The sequence below is a fragment of the Henckelia pumila genome, chromosome 4 (assembly GCF_033568475.1).
Source record: "Henckelia pumila isolate YLH828 chromosome 4, ASM3356847v2, whole genome shotgun sequence".
NCBI classification, from domain to species: Eukaryota; Viridiplantae; Streptophyta; class Magnoliopsida; order Lamiales; family Gesneriaceae; genus Henckelia; species Henckelia pumila.
Window position 1 is genome coordinate 28400012 of NC_133123.1, and position 20087 is coordinate 28420098.

The 20087-nt window shown below is 34.0% G+C and overlaps 1 protein-coding gene across 5 annotated transcripts; it reads left to right on the plus strand.

Moving 5' to 3' along the window:
* Positions 1-3381: 3381 nt before the first annotated feature.
* On the plus strand, positions 3382-20070 carry LOC140894556 (inositol hexakisphosphate and diphosphoinositol-pentakisphosphate kinase VIP2-like). 5 transcript variants are annotated; one of them, XM_073303100.1, is made up of 31 exons: positions 3382-3508; positions 3694-3814; positions 3969-4028; positions 4216-4262; positions 4373-4456; positions 5492-5555; positions 6066-6219; positions 7149-7219; positions 8017-8121; positions 8336-8428; positions 8960-9034; positions 9991-10076; positions 10303-10509; positions 10594-10693; positions 10822-10892; positions 12122-12203; positions 12722-12880; positions 13043-13085; positions 13521-13603; positions 14726-14788; positions 14869-14943; positions 15660-15785; positions 15995-16236; positions 16376-16420; positions 16840-16906; positions 17309-17380; positions 17671-17924; positions 18043-18100; positions 18688-18855; positions 19314-19388; positions 19551-20070. In XM_073303100.1, exons 2-31 carry the CDS (start codon positions 3752-3754, stop codon positions 19812-19814), a joined length of 3156 nt encoding a protein of 1051 aa, XP_073159201.1. In that variant the 5' UTR covers positions 3382-3508; positions 3694-3751; the 3' UTR covers positions 19815-20070. The 5 variants fall into 5 exon arrangements, with proteins under 5 accessions (XP_073159201.1, XP_073159202.1, XP_073159205.1 ...); XM_073303101.1 differs by lacking the exon at positions 3382-3508 and having other exon boundaries at positions 3549-3814; XM_073303103.1 differs by lacking the exons at positions 3382-3508; positions 3694-3814; positions 3969-4028; positions 4216-4262; positions 4373-4456 and adding exons at positions 4466-4855; positions 4952-5336 and having other exon boundaries at positions 19551-20068.
* The last annotated feature ends 17 nt before the right edge of the window (positions 20071-20087 follow it).

Below are 20087 nucleotides of genomic sequence, written 5' to 3' on the forward strand. Positions count from 1 at the left end.
TAGAGTGATTTTAACATTGACTTTGTTTATTAGAATCACTTTTGAATAATCGAAATCATCATATGATCACTAACTTTTGGATTTCAATTAAGTTAAGCATAATCTAACACATAATCTGGGTTTAAGAAACACATGTCAATTAATTTTTAAAGTCAAAATCTAACAATTATTTTTTAAGTGATTGCAACATTCCCTTTATTTCATTGCCATGCTTATCAGGTCTCTCCATGATGTTACACGATTTTAATTCTTGAAATTTTTTGATATATTATGTCAACTTGTATTCAAAATTGATAGAATCATGATTTAATGATGTCGAGATACACTAAATATTACATCCGGTGAGCCTAGACTAGCTAACACATATATATAAAACTATTTTGTTTGAACGTAATGGGTTGCAACTGGTTAGAGCCAATATTCGCGAAAAATAAGGGATCCAGAGAGTGAGCTTACGGAATATTTATTTGTGTAATGTACCGTGCACTACGACTAGATTTTAAAATTGAGAAGTAAAATTATATTTGTATTATCGGCTATGCCATACTCTAGATACTAATATCTATACTACATATATAAAAAAAGAGCACCTTAGTGATCTCTTGATGTGACATCTCTTTTCGTGTGACATCTCTTATGATTTTGCGTACCATTGGATGATTATGGAATTACAAATATCATTTTTTTTTTGTCTTTTGTGAATATTTATTTACAAAAAATTCTATTTTTTATTTCACTCTTTATTTTTATTATTTTATTTTTTAGTTAAAAATATAGACAATAAAAAGTACGTAGCAGTGTGTCCGGATACTAATATATAATATTGAGCATGATGAATATACCTACAATATATTTTTTAATCCAGAACATTAATATTTACTCACAAAAAAACACCGAGTAATAAGAACACGAATATCTATTAGGAGGTGAAATCACCTGTTAAAGATGAATGAATTACTAATTGTGAAATATTTCCATAATTGGAATTTTAAAAATTAATATTATAATAATAATAATAATAATAATAATAATAATAATAATAATAATAATAATAATGGTGATAAAAATTAATTGGATATGGATATGCACGCATCACGCATGCATTTCGATGATGATGATGATGATGGTAATAAAAATTAATTGGATATGGATATGCACGCATGCACTTCGATGGGTAATGACGATGATGATGATGATGGTAATAAACATTAATGGGATATGGTCATATGGATATGCATGCATGCATTTCGATCGACATACAAATCTTCTCAAAATATAGATAATTTCAAAGATATCAATTTTAAAGTAAAACTAATATCAATTTTGACAACTTTAATTTTCGAGACAGACGTTTTGATGCAAGAATATATAAACACCTATATATATTGTCATATATATATATATATATATATATATATATATATATATATATATATATATATATATATAATTTTGATCACTTGCATCCTTGGGTGTAGGATTTTTCTTGTGCGATCGCTAAAATCCGGTACTGTGTTTTAATGTTAAAAAAAATATAAAAAATATCGAATTTTAGTGGTCACACATAAAAAACCCTGCACCATAAGGTGCAGATGATCATTACTATATATAGAATTAGACATATATATCTATTACTCTTATAAAACGAAAACATCTCACAAAAACTATGTATATCAATATAAATTTCCAAAAAATACTCTTTATCTTAATTAATTAAAAATTAACATATATTTATTCCTATCATTTATCTGTTAACTTCTCATGATCATTCTGATCCATTCTTTGACAATTTTGATATAAATAGTTTTTAAGTCGTAGTAATTTTATAAACGACATATATTATTTATTTATTTGTATATAATTCATTAATAAGATACAATAAGAAGGTGAATGATTAAATATGCAAGTTCTTTTTTAATGCCCAAAAAATATCGTTCCGACGTACGACAAAATACAAATTAAATATTGTTATTGAAATTCATACAAAATGTACCTCCATTAAAATTCCAAGGATATTGTTAGCTAGAACGATTATCTTGCTGTATAATAATATATTAGCATGTTAATAAACTTCATTTGATATACAATCTATTGATAAATTGGCAATAATTTAGTATATATTAACTTGTCTACATTTATTAACAGTTCCTTTAACAAAATGAATTTTACTCATGATATATGTAAACCCTTTAAATAATCACCTCGATCATTTCATGGATGAATAAATTTTGTTTATATTTCAATAAATTTATTAATTACTACTTAATTGCTATAATCTTTCAATTTATTTTTCAATCTAAAAATATAAAAGAATGTTTAATGTAACATGAGTTAATATTTATGCACGAGAAATTTTATTGATGGTATATATGCACATACTTGAAATTTTGCGTGCAGGGTTGCTAATGTTTATTTTAGTTACCATCACTTGTCGAACAATGGATGAACTCTCTAGTTTAATTGAACCACATTATCGACAAATACCAAATGATAAAAATGGGGTTTAGCCTGATTCGAGCAGCAAACTACTCCAATACAAATCACTCGTATGTAGAGAATTAAGATTTTCTGAAAAAAAAACAAATATATTCATAAAGAGGGAGACTCAATTAACAGCATATAGCGACGTTGCAAACGTGGATATAAAATCAAAACAAAATAAACCATCAGATTTTAAAAAAAGCCTAAAATTATGGATAAAAAAGCCTAAAATTTAATTACATAAATGCTTTTGTTAAACCAACAAATATACAGTATACTGCTGCCTGATTACAATCTTCCAGCTTCCCACTTTATATTTTTTCTCGGTTACCAACTTACCCAAAAAAAAAAAAATCACATGTTGTATTGAGATGCCAACACGTGGCAAAGCTAGTGCTTTCCATACAAACATCTTTACAATCCTTATCCCGTCCTTTTCCATTCCCAAACGGCTCCCTACTTTTTGAATAAATAAATAAATAAAAACCTTTGTTTTCGTAACATCTATCTGCATATTCAGAATCCAAACATTTATATATTAGCAATTAGTAATATATTAGTTAATTAAAATAGTATATTTGATTATTATCTATCTACTCACTCATTCTCTCTCGAACATGTAAACTTGTTTGTTTTTTTAATATAAATTTAAAAATAAATAATTTTTATATTTTATCTTTCTAAAAAGTAATTAGCCGTTATTCAAGTAATTAATTAAGAAGAAGGAAATATAATTCTGAACATGGAAAGGGAAAGAATACTGCGTATATGTGAGGAGCCGGGGAGTAAATAAATAAACTTAATATATAATAATAATAATAAAAAATAAATAATAATAATAATAAAAATGGCATGAAAAAGGGGGGCGTACCCTATAAATTAATGGAAACGAAACCATCTCTCTTCTACAGTTTAGAATGAAACTCACGCTCGCTCCATTCCTTCGTATTTTCGAGCTTGGTTGCGTGTCCAAGTGCTTCCATCTCTATTCCTCGTGATTGATAAGGCCTTTGCGGAAACTCCGGGGGTATGAATTCTCGTTTTCTGTTGCCGTCCCCGAAATTGTTGCATCTTGATAACGAATTTTTGGCTATTTCGGTTTCTTTTGCTTTTTTTTTTTTTTTTTTGCAATGTGTTTGTTCCCACGTTTTGATTTTGTGGAATTGGTGTACATGCACTGGTTTTTCGCCCCATTTTTTGTGTTTTTAACAGTGTTGAAGAGTTTGCGAAGTGGAAGGAGTTGATTTTGTTTTCGTTGTTTCAATCCGAAATGGAGGAGGATGGTGTGCCGCGGACCAAGATAACGCTTGGTGTGTGTGTGATGGAAAAGAAGGTGAACTTGGGTTTCGAGTTTCTGTTCCCTTTTCTTAAAAATTTCTACTTTTCGGTACCATGCATATTTAGTTGGAATATTTGTGTCCGTCAGTAAAGATTTATTTGATTCGTGACTACTTTTTCTCGTTCTTTGTTGTTTTGACATTTGCCAGGCACATCTGGGGCCGATGTTACAGATTTTAGAGCGACTGCAAGCTTTTGGAGAATTTGAGGTTGTTAATTTGTATATGCTACTCTAATAACATATGTATATTACGTATTTGACCATGTATAAATGTGTGTATACATATGTATGTACGATGCATGTTTAAATATATTAAAGTGGAACGCTGTTGCTGGTTAAGTTAACCTTTATATTTGAAATAATTTAATTATGATTGTGCGTATGAAATTGTGCAGGTTGTGCATTTTGGGGACAAGGTTATCCTTGAAGATCCTATTGAGAGGTGAATGTCATCTTATTAGAATGTCCAATTTATTAAGTGATGCTTATTTTATATGCTATTTTACGAGTTGGTTCCTTTTTCCGACGATAAAGTGTACCCTTCTATTTCAGCTGGCCGATTTGTGATTGCTTGATTGCCTTCTATTCCACTGGTTATCCTCTGAAGCGGGCTGAGGCATATGCTGAATTAAGGAAGTAAGCTTTATGTCTCACATTTTTTTTATTCTTATGCACACATTCTTATCGTTACCCTTGCTTCATGTGCTTTTGGGAAGTAGTTTTATTTGATTTTGATTATGTGTGATAAGTGCTTCGTATGTCATCTTGTTTTGTGTTGGTTCTTTTATGCATCATTATGGAAGAAATGTTGCTTAGAGAGTAAACCACAAGGTGAACATTCTTATCCTCACCCTCACATAACGTATTTTGGGAAGTAGTTTATTTGACTCTTGATCATGGACAATATGCGCTTTGTTCTTTGTATTGGGTCTTGCAAGCACGAACTTGGAAGAAATCAACAATAAAGAGTTTACCATATATGCTGGACCACTGACAAGATACAGTGGCCATACTGGTATCCTCACAGTTACAGATGTATGACAGAGTGATCACATTTTGACGATTTAACATGTTTACCCACAATCATTAACTTACATGATTAACATATTGATATTGATGTTTCTTTCTCAGCTAAAAATTTAGAGTCATCTCACAGTTTCAATCTTCATTGGAAACATCTGAAAATACCAAACCTCGATCAAATAGTGAAATGTTATCGTGGTGTTGTGTATGTGAAGGATACATAAGAAAATGATAAAATTATCGGTTATGTCTTTGTGGAATTTCGGATCAAGGGGCAAAGTAGGTGGTTGGAACAGTTGGAGGACAGCGGAGGCCGCAGGAATTAGTTACTGTGGTGGTTTATGCAAGGCAAAGTTTGATCTTTTTAGCTGTGCTTCTTACCAAAGACTAACTTTTCCATTCTTTAACGTAAACTCATAGCCATGGGGATATTAAATGGGAAGGTGTATCTTCCTGGAAAGTTTGAAAGACAGAGGATTGCTTTCTGGAAAAGGTGAACCATGCCATTGAGAAGCAAGCCTCTTCCTGATGTTTTCTCTTTTCTAATAAGTTTCAAGTAAAATATATCATGTGGGCCACATCATGTCATTTTCACACTTCATGAAGTATGCTGTCACCCACACGAATTAACTACTCCATTTGTTGTAGGCCTTTTCTTGTTAATGAATTGGAACAACAACATCTTCTTCATGATCGAAGAAAAGTGTACGAGGTTTGCATCTTAAATCTTCTAGAGAAATCCAATACATGTGTCCCAAGGCCTTCAAGACTCTTCATACCTTTTATTTGTCAGTCATATTTATCCGTGTTTGTGAATAGACAAGGCACCTTTTTTCTTACTTGCAACAGAAATGAAGTCATTTTTAATTTTCTTTCACGACAACTTTCATCCCATATACCTTTTTGTGTCACTGGATTGGCTTCACAGTTAATGTGAATTTCAGTTATCTTGACATTAATAAATAAAAAACTCTTCTCTGCTAAACCTATGCTTTGTCTCCTTCAGAAGTATATATTTCATTTTTTTATTGTTATATCATTCCATGAAAATCCTGGTTACCTATATTCAATTTGGTATCTCTTGTCACCTGTAGATATATGCATTTAAAATGATATTCGTTACGTATTTTGTAAAGTGAGTGTTTTTCTTACTAATTGCGGTTTTTGGGATTGAGGTGGTGGAGGTGGTGGTGGTGAAATGATATTTTCGTGGCAATTTCAGCTGCTTGAAATGTATGGAATTCCTGTTCCTAGATATGCCTTGGTGAATAGGGAATATCCAAACCAAGAGCTAGATTATTTCATCGAGGAGGAAGATTTTGTTGAAGTCCACGGGAATCGATTTTGGAAACCTTTTGTGGAGAAGCCCATTGATGGTAAGATAACTTTTAATAACAAATTTTGAATTTTCCTTTAACATTTTGTTGTAATGGTTGGAGAGTAGTTGTGATATGCTGATCTGGTGTGTGAAGTTAAAACCTGATTGCACATTCGCAAATTCATCCTTGGTGCAAGTCGAGTTCATAGGATGTCATAGATATAACTTACCCCACTGAATGCCTATCTGAATATCTTGCTAAATTGTGTTAGCCAACCAGTGTTCTAGAAAGCGCGATGAAGTGATAAGGTTAAGATTTATAAGTTTAAGTGGGTTTAGTACAATATTAGACGTGAAAAAACATTGTTAGTCTTCACGCATAATTGTACTTAATCCACACTTTTTGTGACATAAATTCTAGCACAAATATCGTTTTTCTGTTAAAATGGAATTAGTTGACTATTTTTTATCTCACATCTACTATCTATTTGTGCCATGTATGATATAATTATGTGCAATAGCATATTATATTTTCTAACCGTATCAAATAATTCATTTTGCTCTTGTGGCCAGTTGATGGTCTGAGAGCCTCTATTGACATCCATTTTATGGCATTAATGCGGCTAGAAACTTTCGAAACTTGTGCACGTTCATTTATCATTTTATAGGACAACAGATTTCTGAAGATTTCTTGTAACAATAAACTACAAAGAGAAGGAAAAAATGTGGTGCCAGTGTTCCGGAAACTTTTTGGTACAATACTTGTATGTGTACAGAAGTTGATAACTTCTTGTGTTTTTATTATAGCAGCGAATGATTATGACACTTATTGCTGCATAAAAAATGATTTGTCATGGCGTGGTTTCATGTGAATGGAAAATACAAATGCAGCTACAATTTCGGTTCCAATATTTTCTTTTGTTGCCTTTTGCACTTATTATTTTTTATTCTAGAAAAGCTTAGCGCTACTCAATTTGTTTTGACAAGGTGATGATCACAGTATAATGATATATTACCCTAGTTCAGCTGGTGGGGGAATGAAGGAACTGTTTCGAAAGGTAAGAATTTTTAGATATTTTAGTTCGTCTTATTTTATACGTTAAGGGCTTGTGTTTGACATCATCTTTCGTCTAAACTGTCATGTAAATCTGATACTCTTTGGGTGCTTGCTTTGGTAAAACTTTTGCGAATGGAGATTTATAAACATTGGAAGGTTTTATCAGATAGCAATACTATAGGTTTAATTTTGCATGCCATAATTTGAGTTTTGACCTTTTGGCTTTTGCTATATGTATTAAGTATGATTGCATTAGAATAGCTATTTGAATGGCAGGTGATATGGTGGTCCTGATTTATTCATAAGATGATACTGTTTTTAACTTTTCTTGAATGAGTAGAGTTCCAAATGTCTTTTTCTCCTCATACACTATTTGGCTTTAGTCTCTTTGACTTTGTTTGTTTGTTAGTTTTTGTTTTTGTCAAACTGTTCAACTTGAGGACATGCTAAAACTTTCAATTTCTTCTGGTACGACATTTGAGGCCATGTCACTGGAAATTCACTTATTTCTTGGATTTATTGTTTTCCCCCTGATTCTTTGTAGTGGAGGTTTGGGAGTGTAGAAGTAAAGGATACTACTCCTCAAGCCTCAAGGTGTTCTGCACACATGTTTCCTCCATTCAACAGTTCCTGATTTTGCTTACTGACGTAAAACACGTGGTGATTTAATTAGGACTTAATCAATTCCTTGTTAAACATTGTCGGAAGACGATATAATCCCCTCTCCTCGTTTCTATTGTGATGGCTTCCGAGTATTTTATCTCTGTATAATTTTTGTATTTCTCACATCTTTCTCAGGTCGGAAATCGTTCAAGTGAATTTCATCCAGAGGTCAGAAGAGTGAGACGTGAAGGGTCTTACATATACGAGGAATTCATGCCCACTGGTGGTACAGATGTGAAGGTTATTTCGTCCTACTTTGGAAAATATTGATTGTCATCCCATCTCGCTTCCTGGGAAAGTAATTATAAATTTATATATAGTAATGGAAGAGTGGGTGGAGAAGATTATTCATATTTGTTTGATATGTTATATATATGATATTGTTTTTATTACTCAATCAAATGTTGTTCTCTTTAAATTTTTGTGATCAATTCACATTCTTCTTGTGCAATAGGTGTACACAGTGGGCCCTGAGTACGCTCACGCTGAGGCTAGGAAGTCTCCTGTGGTTGATGGTGTTGTTATGAGAAATCTGGATGGTAAAGAAGTAAGTAACTCCCTCATTTACACGCATAACATCTACACATTATACGTAAATATCCTTCTTCTTTTAGGAATAGAATTTCCAAGCAATTTGGCAACTCATCCTTCTATACCTGTGGTTTCAGCCTTCCTAATAGCGATTAAGTAATGAATTTTCAATTGTATTTGCTTCTCTGAAATTCCTCACGTCCAGTAACTCAAATTAATACTTTTTAACCTGCTTGCTTTTCCGTCTCAGGTTGTATATTTGTAAGCTTCTTCTTTTGATTACAAGCTTTCTTTCAAGTTACTGTATGGTTATATCATATGTAAACCACTGCATTCAACAATTGCATTATTTATTCTACATAACTGAGAAACAGGAATTTACATTAGCATACGATTTCCTGCAATAATTATGATCTTAACTCGATAATAGTTTTTGTTACTGGCAAAATACAAATTAAGTTGCTGGTTTTGTGAACTTCTTCACTTCAAATTCGAGCACTGGATTCAGTTAAATTACCTCTTTCGACTTTGAAATTACCTTATGTAGGTTAGATATCCAGTTCTACTGACTCCTGCTGAGAAGGAAATGGCAAGAGAGGTGTGCTGCGCATTTAGGCAAGCTGTAAGTTATGTTATGCTTCAACTGTTTATTTCTTCTCAAATTGTCAGACATTTTTCCATGAAGCTTGGGAAAATTTCACCGATGGACAACTTACTGTTCCTGTTTTCAATCTATCTTTTATGCCCCCTGCAACTGTCACTTCCGTAGCTGTTTCTACACGTTGAAAGTTCGTCGAACATCTGAATTGAATAAATGAAAACGTAATGAGTATTATTCCATTGAATCACGCAACATATATGGGGATCCTGACTGTGGTTATTGTACTCTTTATGTATGAGTTCAAATGCTAAGTTCTTACAGTTTCTTCAGATGGTGTCATGGTGCTATATCATTTAGTATTCATCACCGGTAAACATTTTGCTGACTTTTTCATTGGATTCATCTTCAAATTTCTTTTCTTCTCTCGGATAAAAATCTGACCACACTTGTTGGTTTGGTGTTTGAGCGGCGAAGGGTCTTAATATCTATGAGTGTAATGTACTGATAGAGAGTTTCTTATCAGGTCTAACTGGTTATCCTTATCTCATCTTCAGAAACTTTTATTACTTGTGTATTTCCTGCTTGAACCAGCTTTATATATGCCTGTGATACAAACAAGTAAGCCAATTTTTGTTCATCTCTCCAGGCAATGTTTTCTTTACTCTGAAGCTCAAACAAACATATCCATATTGTTTACTCACAGTTTCTCAAAAATACATTTTTGACTCACTTTCATATTTCACATAACCATCATCCTGACATTCACACACAACATGATATACACAATATCAAATGTCTCATTCCAGAAACACAACCAAATGTTCTTTACGTTCCGCAAATTATTTTCCAGACATACATTTCCTCGAAATATTTTCAAGAAATAATGGAAACATGACCAAAGATACCATAATTCTTTCAATGAGGAGTGCACGTGACAGTTCAAGTGAAAAACCTATTTTCTCGTGATGTTATTTCAGGTCTGTGGCTTTGATCTCTTGCGTTGTGGGGGACGTTCCTATGTCTGCGATGTTAACGGATGGAGTTTTGTTAAGAATTCTTACAAGTAACATTTTCCGTTAGCTTCTTTCTTTCTCCGTTATTATTCCAAGTCATAATGAGTTATTATATGGGTTTTATGCATAGGAGTTTTCTAAGGAATACTTAAATTCTGGTTGTTGATATGCTTTTATTTTTTGGTCTCGTCACTCTCGTCAATTTTTGTTTATAATTTTCCTCTTCTTAGGATTAACTTCTGAATTACTATGACGGTTTGTACTTGTCAAATGCAGATATTATGATGATACTGCTTGTGTGCTCAGGAAAATGTTTCTTGATGCAAAAGCCCCGCATCTGTCCTCGACAATTCCTCCAACTTTACCGTGGAAGGTCAATGAGCCAGTTCAGCAGTCTGAAGGACTGACACGCCAAGGAAGTGGAATAATTGGCACCTTTGGGCAATCTGAAGAGCTACGATGTGTTATCGCTATTATCCGTCAGTAAGATATATTACTGATTGTTGCTGCTGCTGATAATTATGGCATGCATGGTTTTCCCTTGAGAAATAAATTTTCACTTGACAGCGGTGACCGAACTCCAAAGCAGAAAGTGAAGTTCAAAGTTACCGAGGAAAAACTTTTGAATTTGATGTTAAAATATAATGGGGGAAGATCTAGGACAGAGGTGCAGTTGATATTTCTCCGTCCTTATCATCTTGTTGATTTTTTCAATTTAATATACACGTAATGTGTTTCAGCTTTTTCTTAAAAAAAAGTGTTTCAGCGTTTTAACTCTTTTAAACGATTGTGCAGACAAAGCTGAAAAGTGCTATTCAGTTGCAAGATCTTTTGGATGCGACACGTATTTTAGTGCCTCGAACTAGGTGCGGAAATGATGCACTTAAATCTTAATTGTATTTCTGTAACAGCCCTGCGGATTTGTGAATCAGATTTAATCTCAACCAATATTGATGTGTTTTTTGTACAATAAATTTGTGCCATCCTATTTATTTTATGATCTGCATTTGATTAACATTACCTCTATCAAACCACTTCTGTATGTCGTAGAATGAAGGTATTCAGACATTCAGTTTGAATCTGTGTTTATGTTCTGTTGGTGTCTTAGTTTGTGTCCGACATCGGTTGGTTAAATTAATAACCTGGGAGCCCTTTATATAGACAAGGGCAAACCTCTCCTCTTGAGTTAGCTTTTGAGAGAGTTAGGTCCAAGTCAATTTCTGACATGATATCAGAGCCCAGGTTCCGACTCTGGCCTGGGTTCCATCGTTATGTGTTGAACGGCCCATAGCTGGCCACCCGTTAATATCTCCACGCTCGTGAGAGGGGTGCGTTGGTTGTCTTAGTTTGTGTGGTTGGTTAAATAACTTGGGAGCCCTTTATATTGAGAATGGCAAACCTCCAATTTTGAGCTAGCTTTTGAGATGAGTTAGGTCAAAGTTAATTTCTAACTTGTTCTTTGCCGTGTTCTTGAGATTTAAATACGCTTTTTCGTCTATGTTCTCTGCATGGATGGAAATCCTCTTGCTGTTATAATTTGCCTGTTTCCTTTGTCCACCTCGAAATAACACACCATGTAAGAGCTGTGTTGCTGGCACAGGTGCATTTTCTGGTGGATTTTTGACCTCTTGTGCTTTTTACTTTAAGTGGAACCTTCTGCTCTTAGTAAACTTTGTAGTATCAGTGGAGCTAAAACTAAATCGAGTTCCTATTTTGTGAACAATTTCGACTCTTTCCACTAAAAGAGCTCGCAAACATTTATTTTCTCGACACCTAAATGCTTCATTTATCATACTGTCAAAATCTTCCATACTTTCCTTGTTTACATTTTGGGAGATAGCAGCAGCTAGAGACAAGTTTATCAAACACTTTATGTGTCATTCCTTCGAAATGCCAAGACTTGAAAACTTGAGAGCTTTTTATGGTGGTAAAAGGATGTGCTGATAAATTTGGTCGAGGGCTTGCTTCATTGTTTCTTCGTTTTTCTAATTTTTTTCTTTATTAATACATTGTTGGAAAATGAGAAACCACATAGTCCCTCCTTGTTGAATTTGATTTTAGATTGCTCTGAAGTGATGATAAAATTATTATCCAGACCTGACAGAGAGAGTGATAGTGAAGCTGATGATATTGAGCATGCTGAAAAACTTCGCCATGTGAAGGCCGTGCTTGAGGAGGTTCATTCATATATATCCTTTTACTATGGATTTCAAATATTTTGTATTCACTGTTTTGTTTGTAAATTGAACTTTCAAATGGTTTGTAAGTAATTAATTATGATCCGAATCTCTGTGTGCATGTTCATTTATAGCTTAACAAAATTAGGAACACGATGGATTGATCCATCATCAATTTTCTCTGGCCTTTTTCATTTGAAAACTGTGGCATTTCCTTTAAACTCCATAAAATATAGTTCAAAGGAATGCATGGGATGAAACTGTTCATTTAATTTTCGGTTCTCAAAGATTATTAGTCATTTGGCTCAAAATTCTGGTGTGATGCCTGTCATAATTATTTTTTTTCCTTCTGAAATCATAACCTCTTTTGCATTAATCTTTACACTTGTGGTAGCTTCTGTATTGGAATTTCGTGTTAGTTTCTACTTTTTTGCTCTCGTTTTTATAACATTAAATAAGTAAGTTTTCCATCTACATGGTAAATGGCTTTTTGAAATTGTTGATGCTTTGATTTCTAGGGAGGACATTTCTCTGGGATTTATCGGAAAGTCCAACTCAAGCCATTAAAATGGGTCAAAGTTTTGAAAAACAATGGGGAAGGGGAAGAAGAAAGGCCTACCGAAGCCCTGATGGTTCTTAAATATGGTGGTGTTCTTACTCATGCTGGCAGAAAGCAGGTGACTGCTTTATTGCATCAGTGATACTTCATTCCTTTTGTTGCAACTTGATAATTTGGTATAATTTTCATTTGTATTTGAAGATACCTGGAATTTGTGCTTAGCTTGTGCTATCAAAGAATTCTCCCTCCCTGCTTTTATACTCATTAATTTTCTTGTCAGGCTGAAGAGCTGGGGAGGTATTTTCGGAATAATATGTACCCAGGTTAGCCATTACTTGTCAGCATCTCATGACATGTACTTTTCTGCTTAAGAAAGCATGCAATCGATGATTTTCCCCCCATCTTATTTATGTTGTCTACAGTTGTGTAATAATATGTGTGAGATTGTCCAAGTATATAAGTCCCTTAATGTCAGGGTCTTGCAATTTTCATATTTTCTCTTCTTACACTGCAGTAACGAGAACTTCATTTTTTTTCATTGATTTTTCTATTTTGAAAGTAGATGAAATGATGAATGGTGTCCACTGTCCAGCTTATAGTGCAGGGAATCTTTTGTTGTTTGTCACTTTGTAATTGGTTTATATTTGGGGAAGCATGATCCTTCTCGTTGATGTGATCGGACAACTTTTTCTTCTATTTATGTGGAATTGTCTACTTTCTGATATTTTTTTTTTAAATCTTCTGGTTTCTCTTTTCAGGTGAAGGGACTGGCTTGCTCCGACTTCACAGCACATATCGTCATGACTTAAAGATATACAGCTCTGATGAGGGCCGTGTTCAGGTTAGGCTTCCAGATACAATTTATGCATCCCACGAATTCCCCAGATCTACTTTCTGTGGGGAATTGTTTTTCAAATCCATCATAAAAGATCTGTCTAAATAATCCTTGTGTTTTCCATTCTCTCGTGTAAACCCTGTTCAACAACTTTAAAGATTGAGCTTTCTGTTTCTAAAATACCTAACATTATGTGTTGATAGACTATCAATTATATTTTACTTGGCACATATATCTATTCCAAAATATTTAAAACAAATTAAACTAAGTTGCACTGATAAACTAAACTTATATATAAAATAAGTTGTTAAGCTCTTAGTATTTTGTAGTACTGATTAACATTGCCAATTTTCAATATCATGATTTTATTTTGATATAATATAATTAAATGGAATTAATTTATATAAAATAAGGGAAAAATGACAATTTTAGTCCTATGTGTATTGGGCTGTGACAATTATAGTTTTGTATCATTTTTGAATCAATTATAGTCCTGGAACCATGTTCCGACAATCAATTCGAGGATCAATTTTAGTATTTCTAGTCAAAATCATTTAATTAAATGATTAATATCATTTTTAAATTTTATAATTACAATGTTAAACAAGCTTGCAAGTCACGGCGACTTTTGTAATCACGTAAATATAAAAATTTAACAATGGTATTAAACATTTAATTACATGATTTATATGAAAAAGGAATATAATTGATTCAATAAAAGATACAAGACTAAAAATGTCACACCCAATATGTACAGGACGACGTTTACAAGGCCTAAATTAATTTTGTAAATATTTTATTCTTTATGTCAGTTTTTTCAAGATATATCATTAGATTAAAGAATTATGGTTAACAATTATCGTATGTCAAGTTGAGAGGGGCATTTGTTAAGAAAAATCTTCTGTTTTCGAATTTTGGGTTTTCTGGTGTGAAATATATTAAAAAACCAAAAAAATATCAATGGTTTTTTGGATATGAAATATTTTTAAATAGTCTCTTAGAAATTTTCCCTTTCTCTTTTTATATTTCTGTGTTTCTTCTAGTAATTGTTCCAGAATCCATCCTGGTTCGCTTGCGTGTGATTAAATGTTTGTCTTGCTCGATGATCATTTTCTTTATACTTGTCAGATGTCAGCTGCTGCTTTTGCTAAAGGTCTTCTTGACTTGGAAGGACAGTTGACACCTATTTTGGTGGGTGATGTCAATTCTCTTTCACCATTTCCGGAGTTGTTTCCTGTAGATGCCATTTTACTAAATTATTCGTTTTGAAGGTTTCACTCGTCAGCAAGGACTCCTCAATGTTGGATGGGCTTGAAAATGCGAGTAGTGAGATGGAGGAAGCTAAGGTTTGTCTTGGAAGCTCGAACTTTGGTTTTATGGTATGCTCTAGGAAGGTTAAAACCAAGGTTGAGAACACAGCTAGTTGTATTTAACATACAACTTATATTTAATAATTTGAATGCAGCCATGGGCGTTGGTGCAATGCTCAACATTTTACTTATAATAAGTCATGAGATTATCACAGGTTCAGTTTGTTTATCAAAGAGGCTCAAGGTTTGGCTCATGCATCTTTATGGAATCACATTAAAATCCTGCCACATTCATGGGTTCAATATCAGTCTTATCTAGTTCTTTTAGGACTTCTGTTTTAATTTTTTGACCTAGCTCAGCAACCTTAATAATCTCATGTTTTCTTATGTTAATTTGATATCCCATTGCTGGATGATTCCTATTGTTATCTGGTTAAAAAGAATTTCATGTTTTCTTATGTTAATTTGATATCCCAATGCTGGATGATTCATTTTGTTATGTGGTTAATTTGATGCTTTGTATTAGAAACCATGATATGCGTGAAGATTATGGCGCTAGTGTAGAAATTTAGTTTCCATATTCTGTCAGTAAATTTATTTCTATACCTGTGTTATGTGAAGTAATGGAAATTGCATTACATTTAAGAATATCTGAGCTTTGCAATTGTATTTATCGAAAGGAAAACAATTTTTCAGAGTACTGAAATTCTATTTTTTCCCCTTAAAACACATTTTTGTTTGCCTCTTGACAGGCTAGGTTAAATGAAATTATAACTTCCGCAACAAAAGCTGATCGCAACAATGTCTTGCCAGAAAAACCTTGGATGGTTGATGGGGCTGGAGTTCCACCAAATGCATCCGAGCTTCTACCCAAATTGGTATAAAGTGTTTGCATCCTGTAAACGTTACTGTTGGAAATCCATGCTTCGTGTTTTTTCTTACCAGTTACCAAGCTCTGCACTCTCTGATTTTTTTGTGTTTGTGTGTGTGTGTAAATTCCACTAGCTACATACCCCTGGTGTTCAGGGAGCTTCATTTTATTTTTCTACTTTTGTGGTAATTTGATAAGCACCATCACGACCATTAGGTGGAACTAACCAAGATGGTCACTGAACAAGTTAGACTTTTAGCCAAAGATGAGGATGAGGAACTTGCAGATACAAGCTCATACAATGTATGCCTTCCCTATGATCAAGCTAAGGCACTTGGTAAAACCAATATAGATGTTGACCGGATTGCTGCGGGGTTACCTTGTGGCAGTGAAGGATTTCTTCTCATGTTTGCTCGGTGGAGAAAACTTGAGAGAGATCTGTATAATGAGCGCAAAGAGTAAGTATTCTATTTTAAAATTTTTCCTTCTCTTCTTTTCACCTATAATAATGTAGTTTTGCAGCTCGTTCCTTCTTTCCATATTTCGCCAATATCTCTATTTCTTGAAGTTTAACCAACCAACAATTTTTAACTGCAGGCGGTTTGATATACCTCAAATTCCGGATGTTTATGATTCATGCAAGTAAGGATATATGTCATACGATCATATTATCACTGGTATCTTGTGGGTAAAGAAGCTTTCTCACTGAAACGAAACAACGAGACAATATGCTTGTAATGTGGAAAATATTGGGCTCATTATTTTTAGGATCACTGCCTTTGTGTTATTTAATTGTGTCTTTTGCTTTCCGTAGGCTGCTATGAAAAGAGGATAGGGCTGGGATGATTGGAATTCGTTATCTATGTGACTTTACTTCTATATAACTGGAATTCATTCGGATTATGCATGACTATGAATAACACTATCTTTCTGCACATTTTGGATTCATGACGGAAACTTTGTTTTGTTCTGTTGTTTGTATTTGACACGATGACATCATAATCGATACTTGCTGATCATGTCCTCCTGTGGTTCTGAAAATTTTCCTCATCTTTTGACAGATACGATCTTCTGCACAACGCACATTTAAATTTGAAAGGACTAGACGAGCTCTTTAAAGTTGCCCAGGTGTGGAATTGTTAACAATTGTAATATGTACTTGGTCTAGAGGAAAATAACCCCTCACCCCTCCCCACAGACAGAAAAGAAAAATCAAACGGAACAAATAAAAAGAATAAGTAGTTTCTCTTCCTTTTGTGATGCCCATAAACATCAACCACGCCCTCTTGTGTTCTCTGAAGGCGAAACATCTATTCGGTTGGTGTTGTGTGTCCACTATTTATCAGGTTTTCTTCCTTTTGGTTTTTATCTGCAGTTAGTTGCCTATGGTTTTGTCACAACTGAGTTCTGTACAAAATTATCCTTCTCCACTTGGTTTCAGACTTGGTACAACCCAACGTCATCAATCCCTTTGGTTTGCACAACCAAACAATTATTCTAAGGGTCTACATCCACTCTTCTGTTTTACAGTTACTTGCTGATGGTGTTATTCCAAATGAGTATGGAATTAATCCTAGGCAGAAACTAAAGATTGGATCCAAGGTAATTCAGCTGTTTACATCTTCAATATACTTTCTGTCTTGTTCGTGAAATTTCATAGTTTTCTTACAATTTATCCAATTCTGGATGAATTATATAGAGCTGGGCAAAGACAGTTTTTCCATAAACCTAGGTTGATGTAGAAGAGAGTGGTGGCAGGTTTTGATTGTTGCTTAAATGAACTAATTTCTAGTTGATAAAGTAACTTTTTTGCCTTAAAACATGCGTGCATTGTTCTACTTCATATCTTTGCAAGTCATACGTACTAGTAAAACTGTGTCAATGTAATTCAGATTGCTCGTCGTTTGTTGGGAAAAATCTTGATCGACTTGAGAAATACTCGTGAAGAAGCAATCAATGTTGCAGAATTGAAGAATAATCAGGACAATGATCCTACTGTTCCTAGCACCGGAAAAGATGACACAGATTATCATTCAAAGATTAACGGTAAATTTGAAGGCGCCAGAAGAGCTAGTTTTACAAGTGATATGTCTCTGGATCAAGATGATGATGACGACAAAGAAACCAAATACCGTTTGGATCCAAAGTATATGCTCTGATGGATTTTATTACTCGCATTTGTCCTGGAAAATTAAATCTAATTTTTGGATTTATTACTCACGTTTGTCTTATCTCCAATTTATTAGTTTTTGCTTCATCTTCAGATACGCTAATGTGAGAACACCGGACCGCCATGTGCGAACACGTCTCTACTTTACATCTGTGAGTGAATTATCCAGTTTTACAATTTGTTTCTACTTTAATTGTATTTATTAACTCCTTATCATAGAAGGCTTCAAAAGTGGACTCGGTAAATATCTCATCTGAAAAATAGTGTTTAGATCCACAGGTTTAAAATCAAACCCCAACGTGAATCCAAGTACCCAAGTATTCATCATGGATTAAATGAAATTGGGAATGATATGGCTAGTGTATTATGTGATTTAAGATATGAAAAGTCGTGGAGAGAAACCAAATATATGCTGATGTTTTTCTCGGTCTGATTGGATTAGTCCTGCCATGCTCTTCAACAATATTGTTCCATGGGCAGCGCAGTATGCTACTTGTTACTTATAGCATCATGGTTGATGCGGACAAGATCTAGATCTATTTTTTAGCGTAGCATATTAATGTATATCCGACTTTTGTTTTTCTTTTTTCTGTGAGGCAGCTTCTGTTTGTGACTTGCATGTACTACCATCCTAAAGAGATTCATAATTATAAAAGATTTGTTCATTTTCTTGGTGGTTGAGTTTGCTTCTTTAATATTCCATTCAAATTATATTGATTGTTTTATTTTGAAATTGTAGGAATCTCATATACATTCCTTGATGAATGTTCTTCGTTATTGCAATCTGGATGAATCTCTTCAAGGAGAACCCAGCATTGTTTGTGATAATGGATTGGAGCGTTTGTGTAGGACTAAAGAGCTTGATTACATGAGCTACATTGTTTTGAGATTGTTCGAGGACACGGAGGTTGGTGTCTTGAATCTGATTTTTTCTCTTCCTTGTAATTTACGTGGAATTATATGCAACCTGCTTGTATGTCATCATTTCAATTTCATAGACTGACCTGTAAAGATTATTATCACCATTTTTTTCTGGATGGAACTCCATAAATAGCTTTCATTTTACTTTTGATGCATGGAATTTGTCCCATGAGACGAGAGCAACATTGTCCTCGTGATTACGACGCATGTTCAGAGTTGTGCATCCTACAAAGAGAGATTTAAGATAGAACTGTAGAAGTGATTTTACTAACATTTCCCCGCCGAGTTAAGATATGGCATAGTCCAGCAGCAATCCCTAACTTTGAATCAGGTGGCACTAAATTCACATGGTTTGAAAAATATCATCCCAGAAGTTGCATGTTCAAAACTAGTTGTGTTGGCTGATAGTTTGTTCATCTTACTTATTATCTAATGCAAATGCAGGTGGCTTTAGAAGATCCCAAGAGATTTAGGATAGAGATGACTTTTAGCCGTGGTGCAGATTTATCCCCTTTGGAGGTATAGTTAATTTGTGACACTATTATTATGGAAATCCTTCTAACCACATTATGCTCCTGTTTTGCACTTTCTGATCGTGGCACGAACAGTTGGGAATTCTTGAAGAATTACCCATTCTTGGAGTTCCTCTGTGAGCTAGCTTTTTCATTTCGTTTTTGGCAGAGCAATGATAGCGAGGCAACTTCGCTGCATCAGGAGCACACATTACCAATCATGGGTCCTGAGAGGTTGCAAGAAGTCGGATCGTGTTTGACCTTAGAGATGATGGAGAAGATGTTTCGTCCATTTGCTATGCCGGCGGAAGATTTCCCCCCTCCATCCATTCCTCAGGGATTCTCAGGCTATTTTTCCAAAAGTGCAGCAGTTTTAGAACGCCTCGTTAATCTTTGGCCCTTTCACAAGTATGGAAACGCTAACGGGAAATAGTATGTTCTCATTAAACTTCTACTTAAGAGTCTGAAGCTATCGGTTTGTGTTCTTCATTCGTTCTTGTATATATAGTCATTCAGTAGTGAGACATAGTTGTGAAGCTCTTTTTCCAATTGAAGTCTTTCTACTAACAAGACTCACCCCACTGAAAGATAATAATACCATTAAACCTCACTTTCATGCACATATTTCTGCTGTGTGTGTGTGATTTGATTTCTAAGTAATTGCATTACTGAATTTGCATTATAAGATGAAAATGGAAGCAAGTTC

Excerpts from the sequence above, each read along its gene's own strand:
- LOC140894556 (XM_073303100.1), top strand. The coding sequence starts at position 3,752 with ATGGAGGAGGATGGTGTGCCGCGGACCAAGATAACGCTTGGTGTGTGT. Across the intron at positions 4,263-4,372 it reads CTTGAAGATCCTATTGAGAG|CTGGCCGATTTGTGATTGCT; the intron begins GTGAATGTCATC and ends CTTCTATTTCAG. Across the intron at positions 17,925-18,042 it reads AAATACCGTTTGGATCCAAA|ATACGCTAATGTGAGAACAC; the intron begins GTATATGCTCTG and ends CTTCATCTTCAG.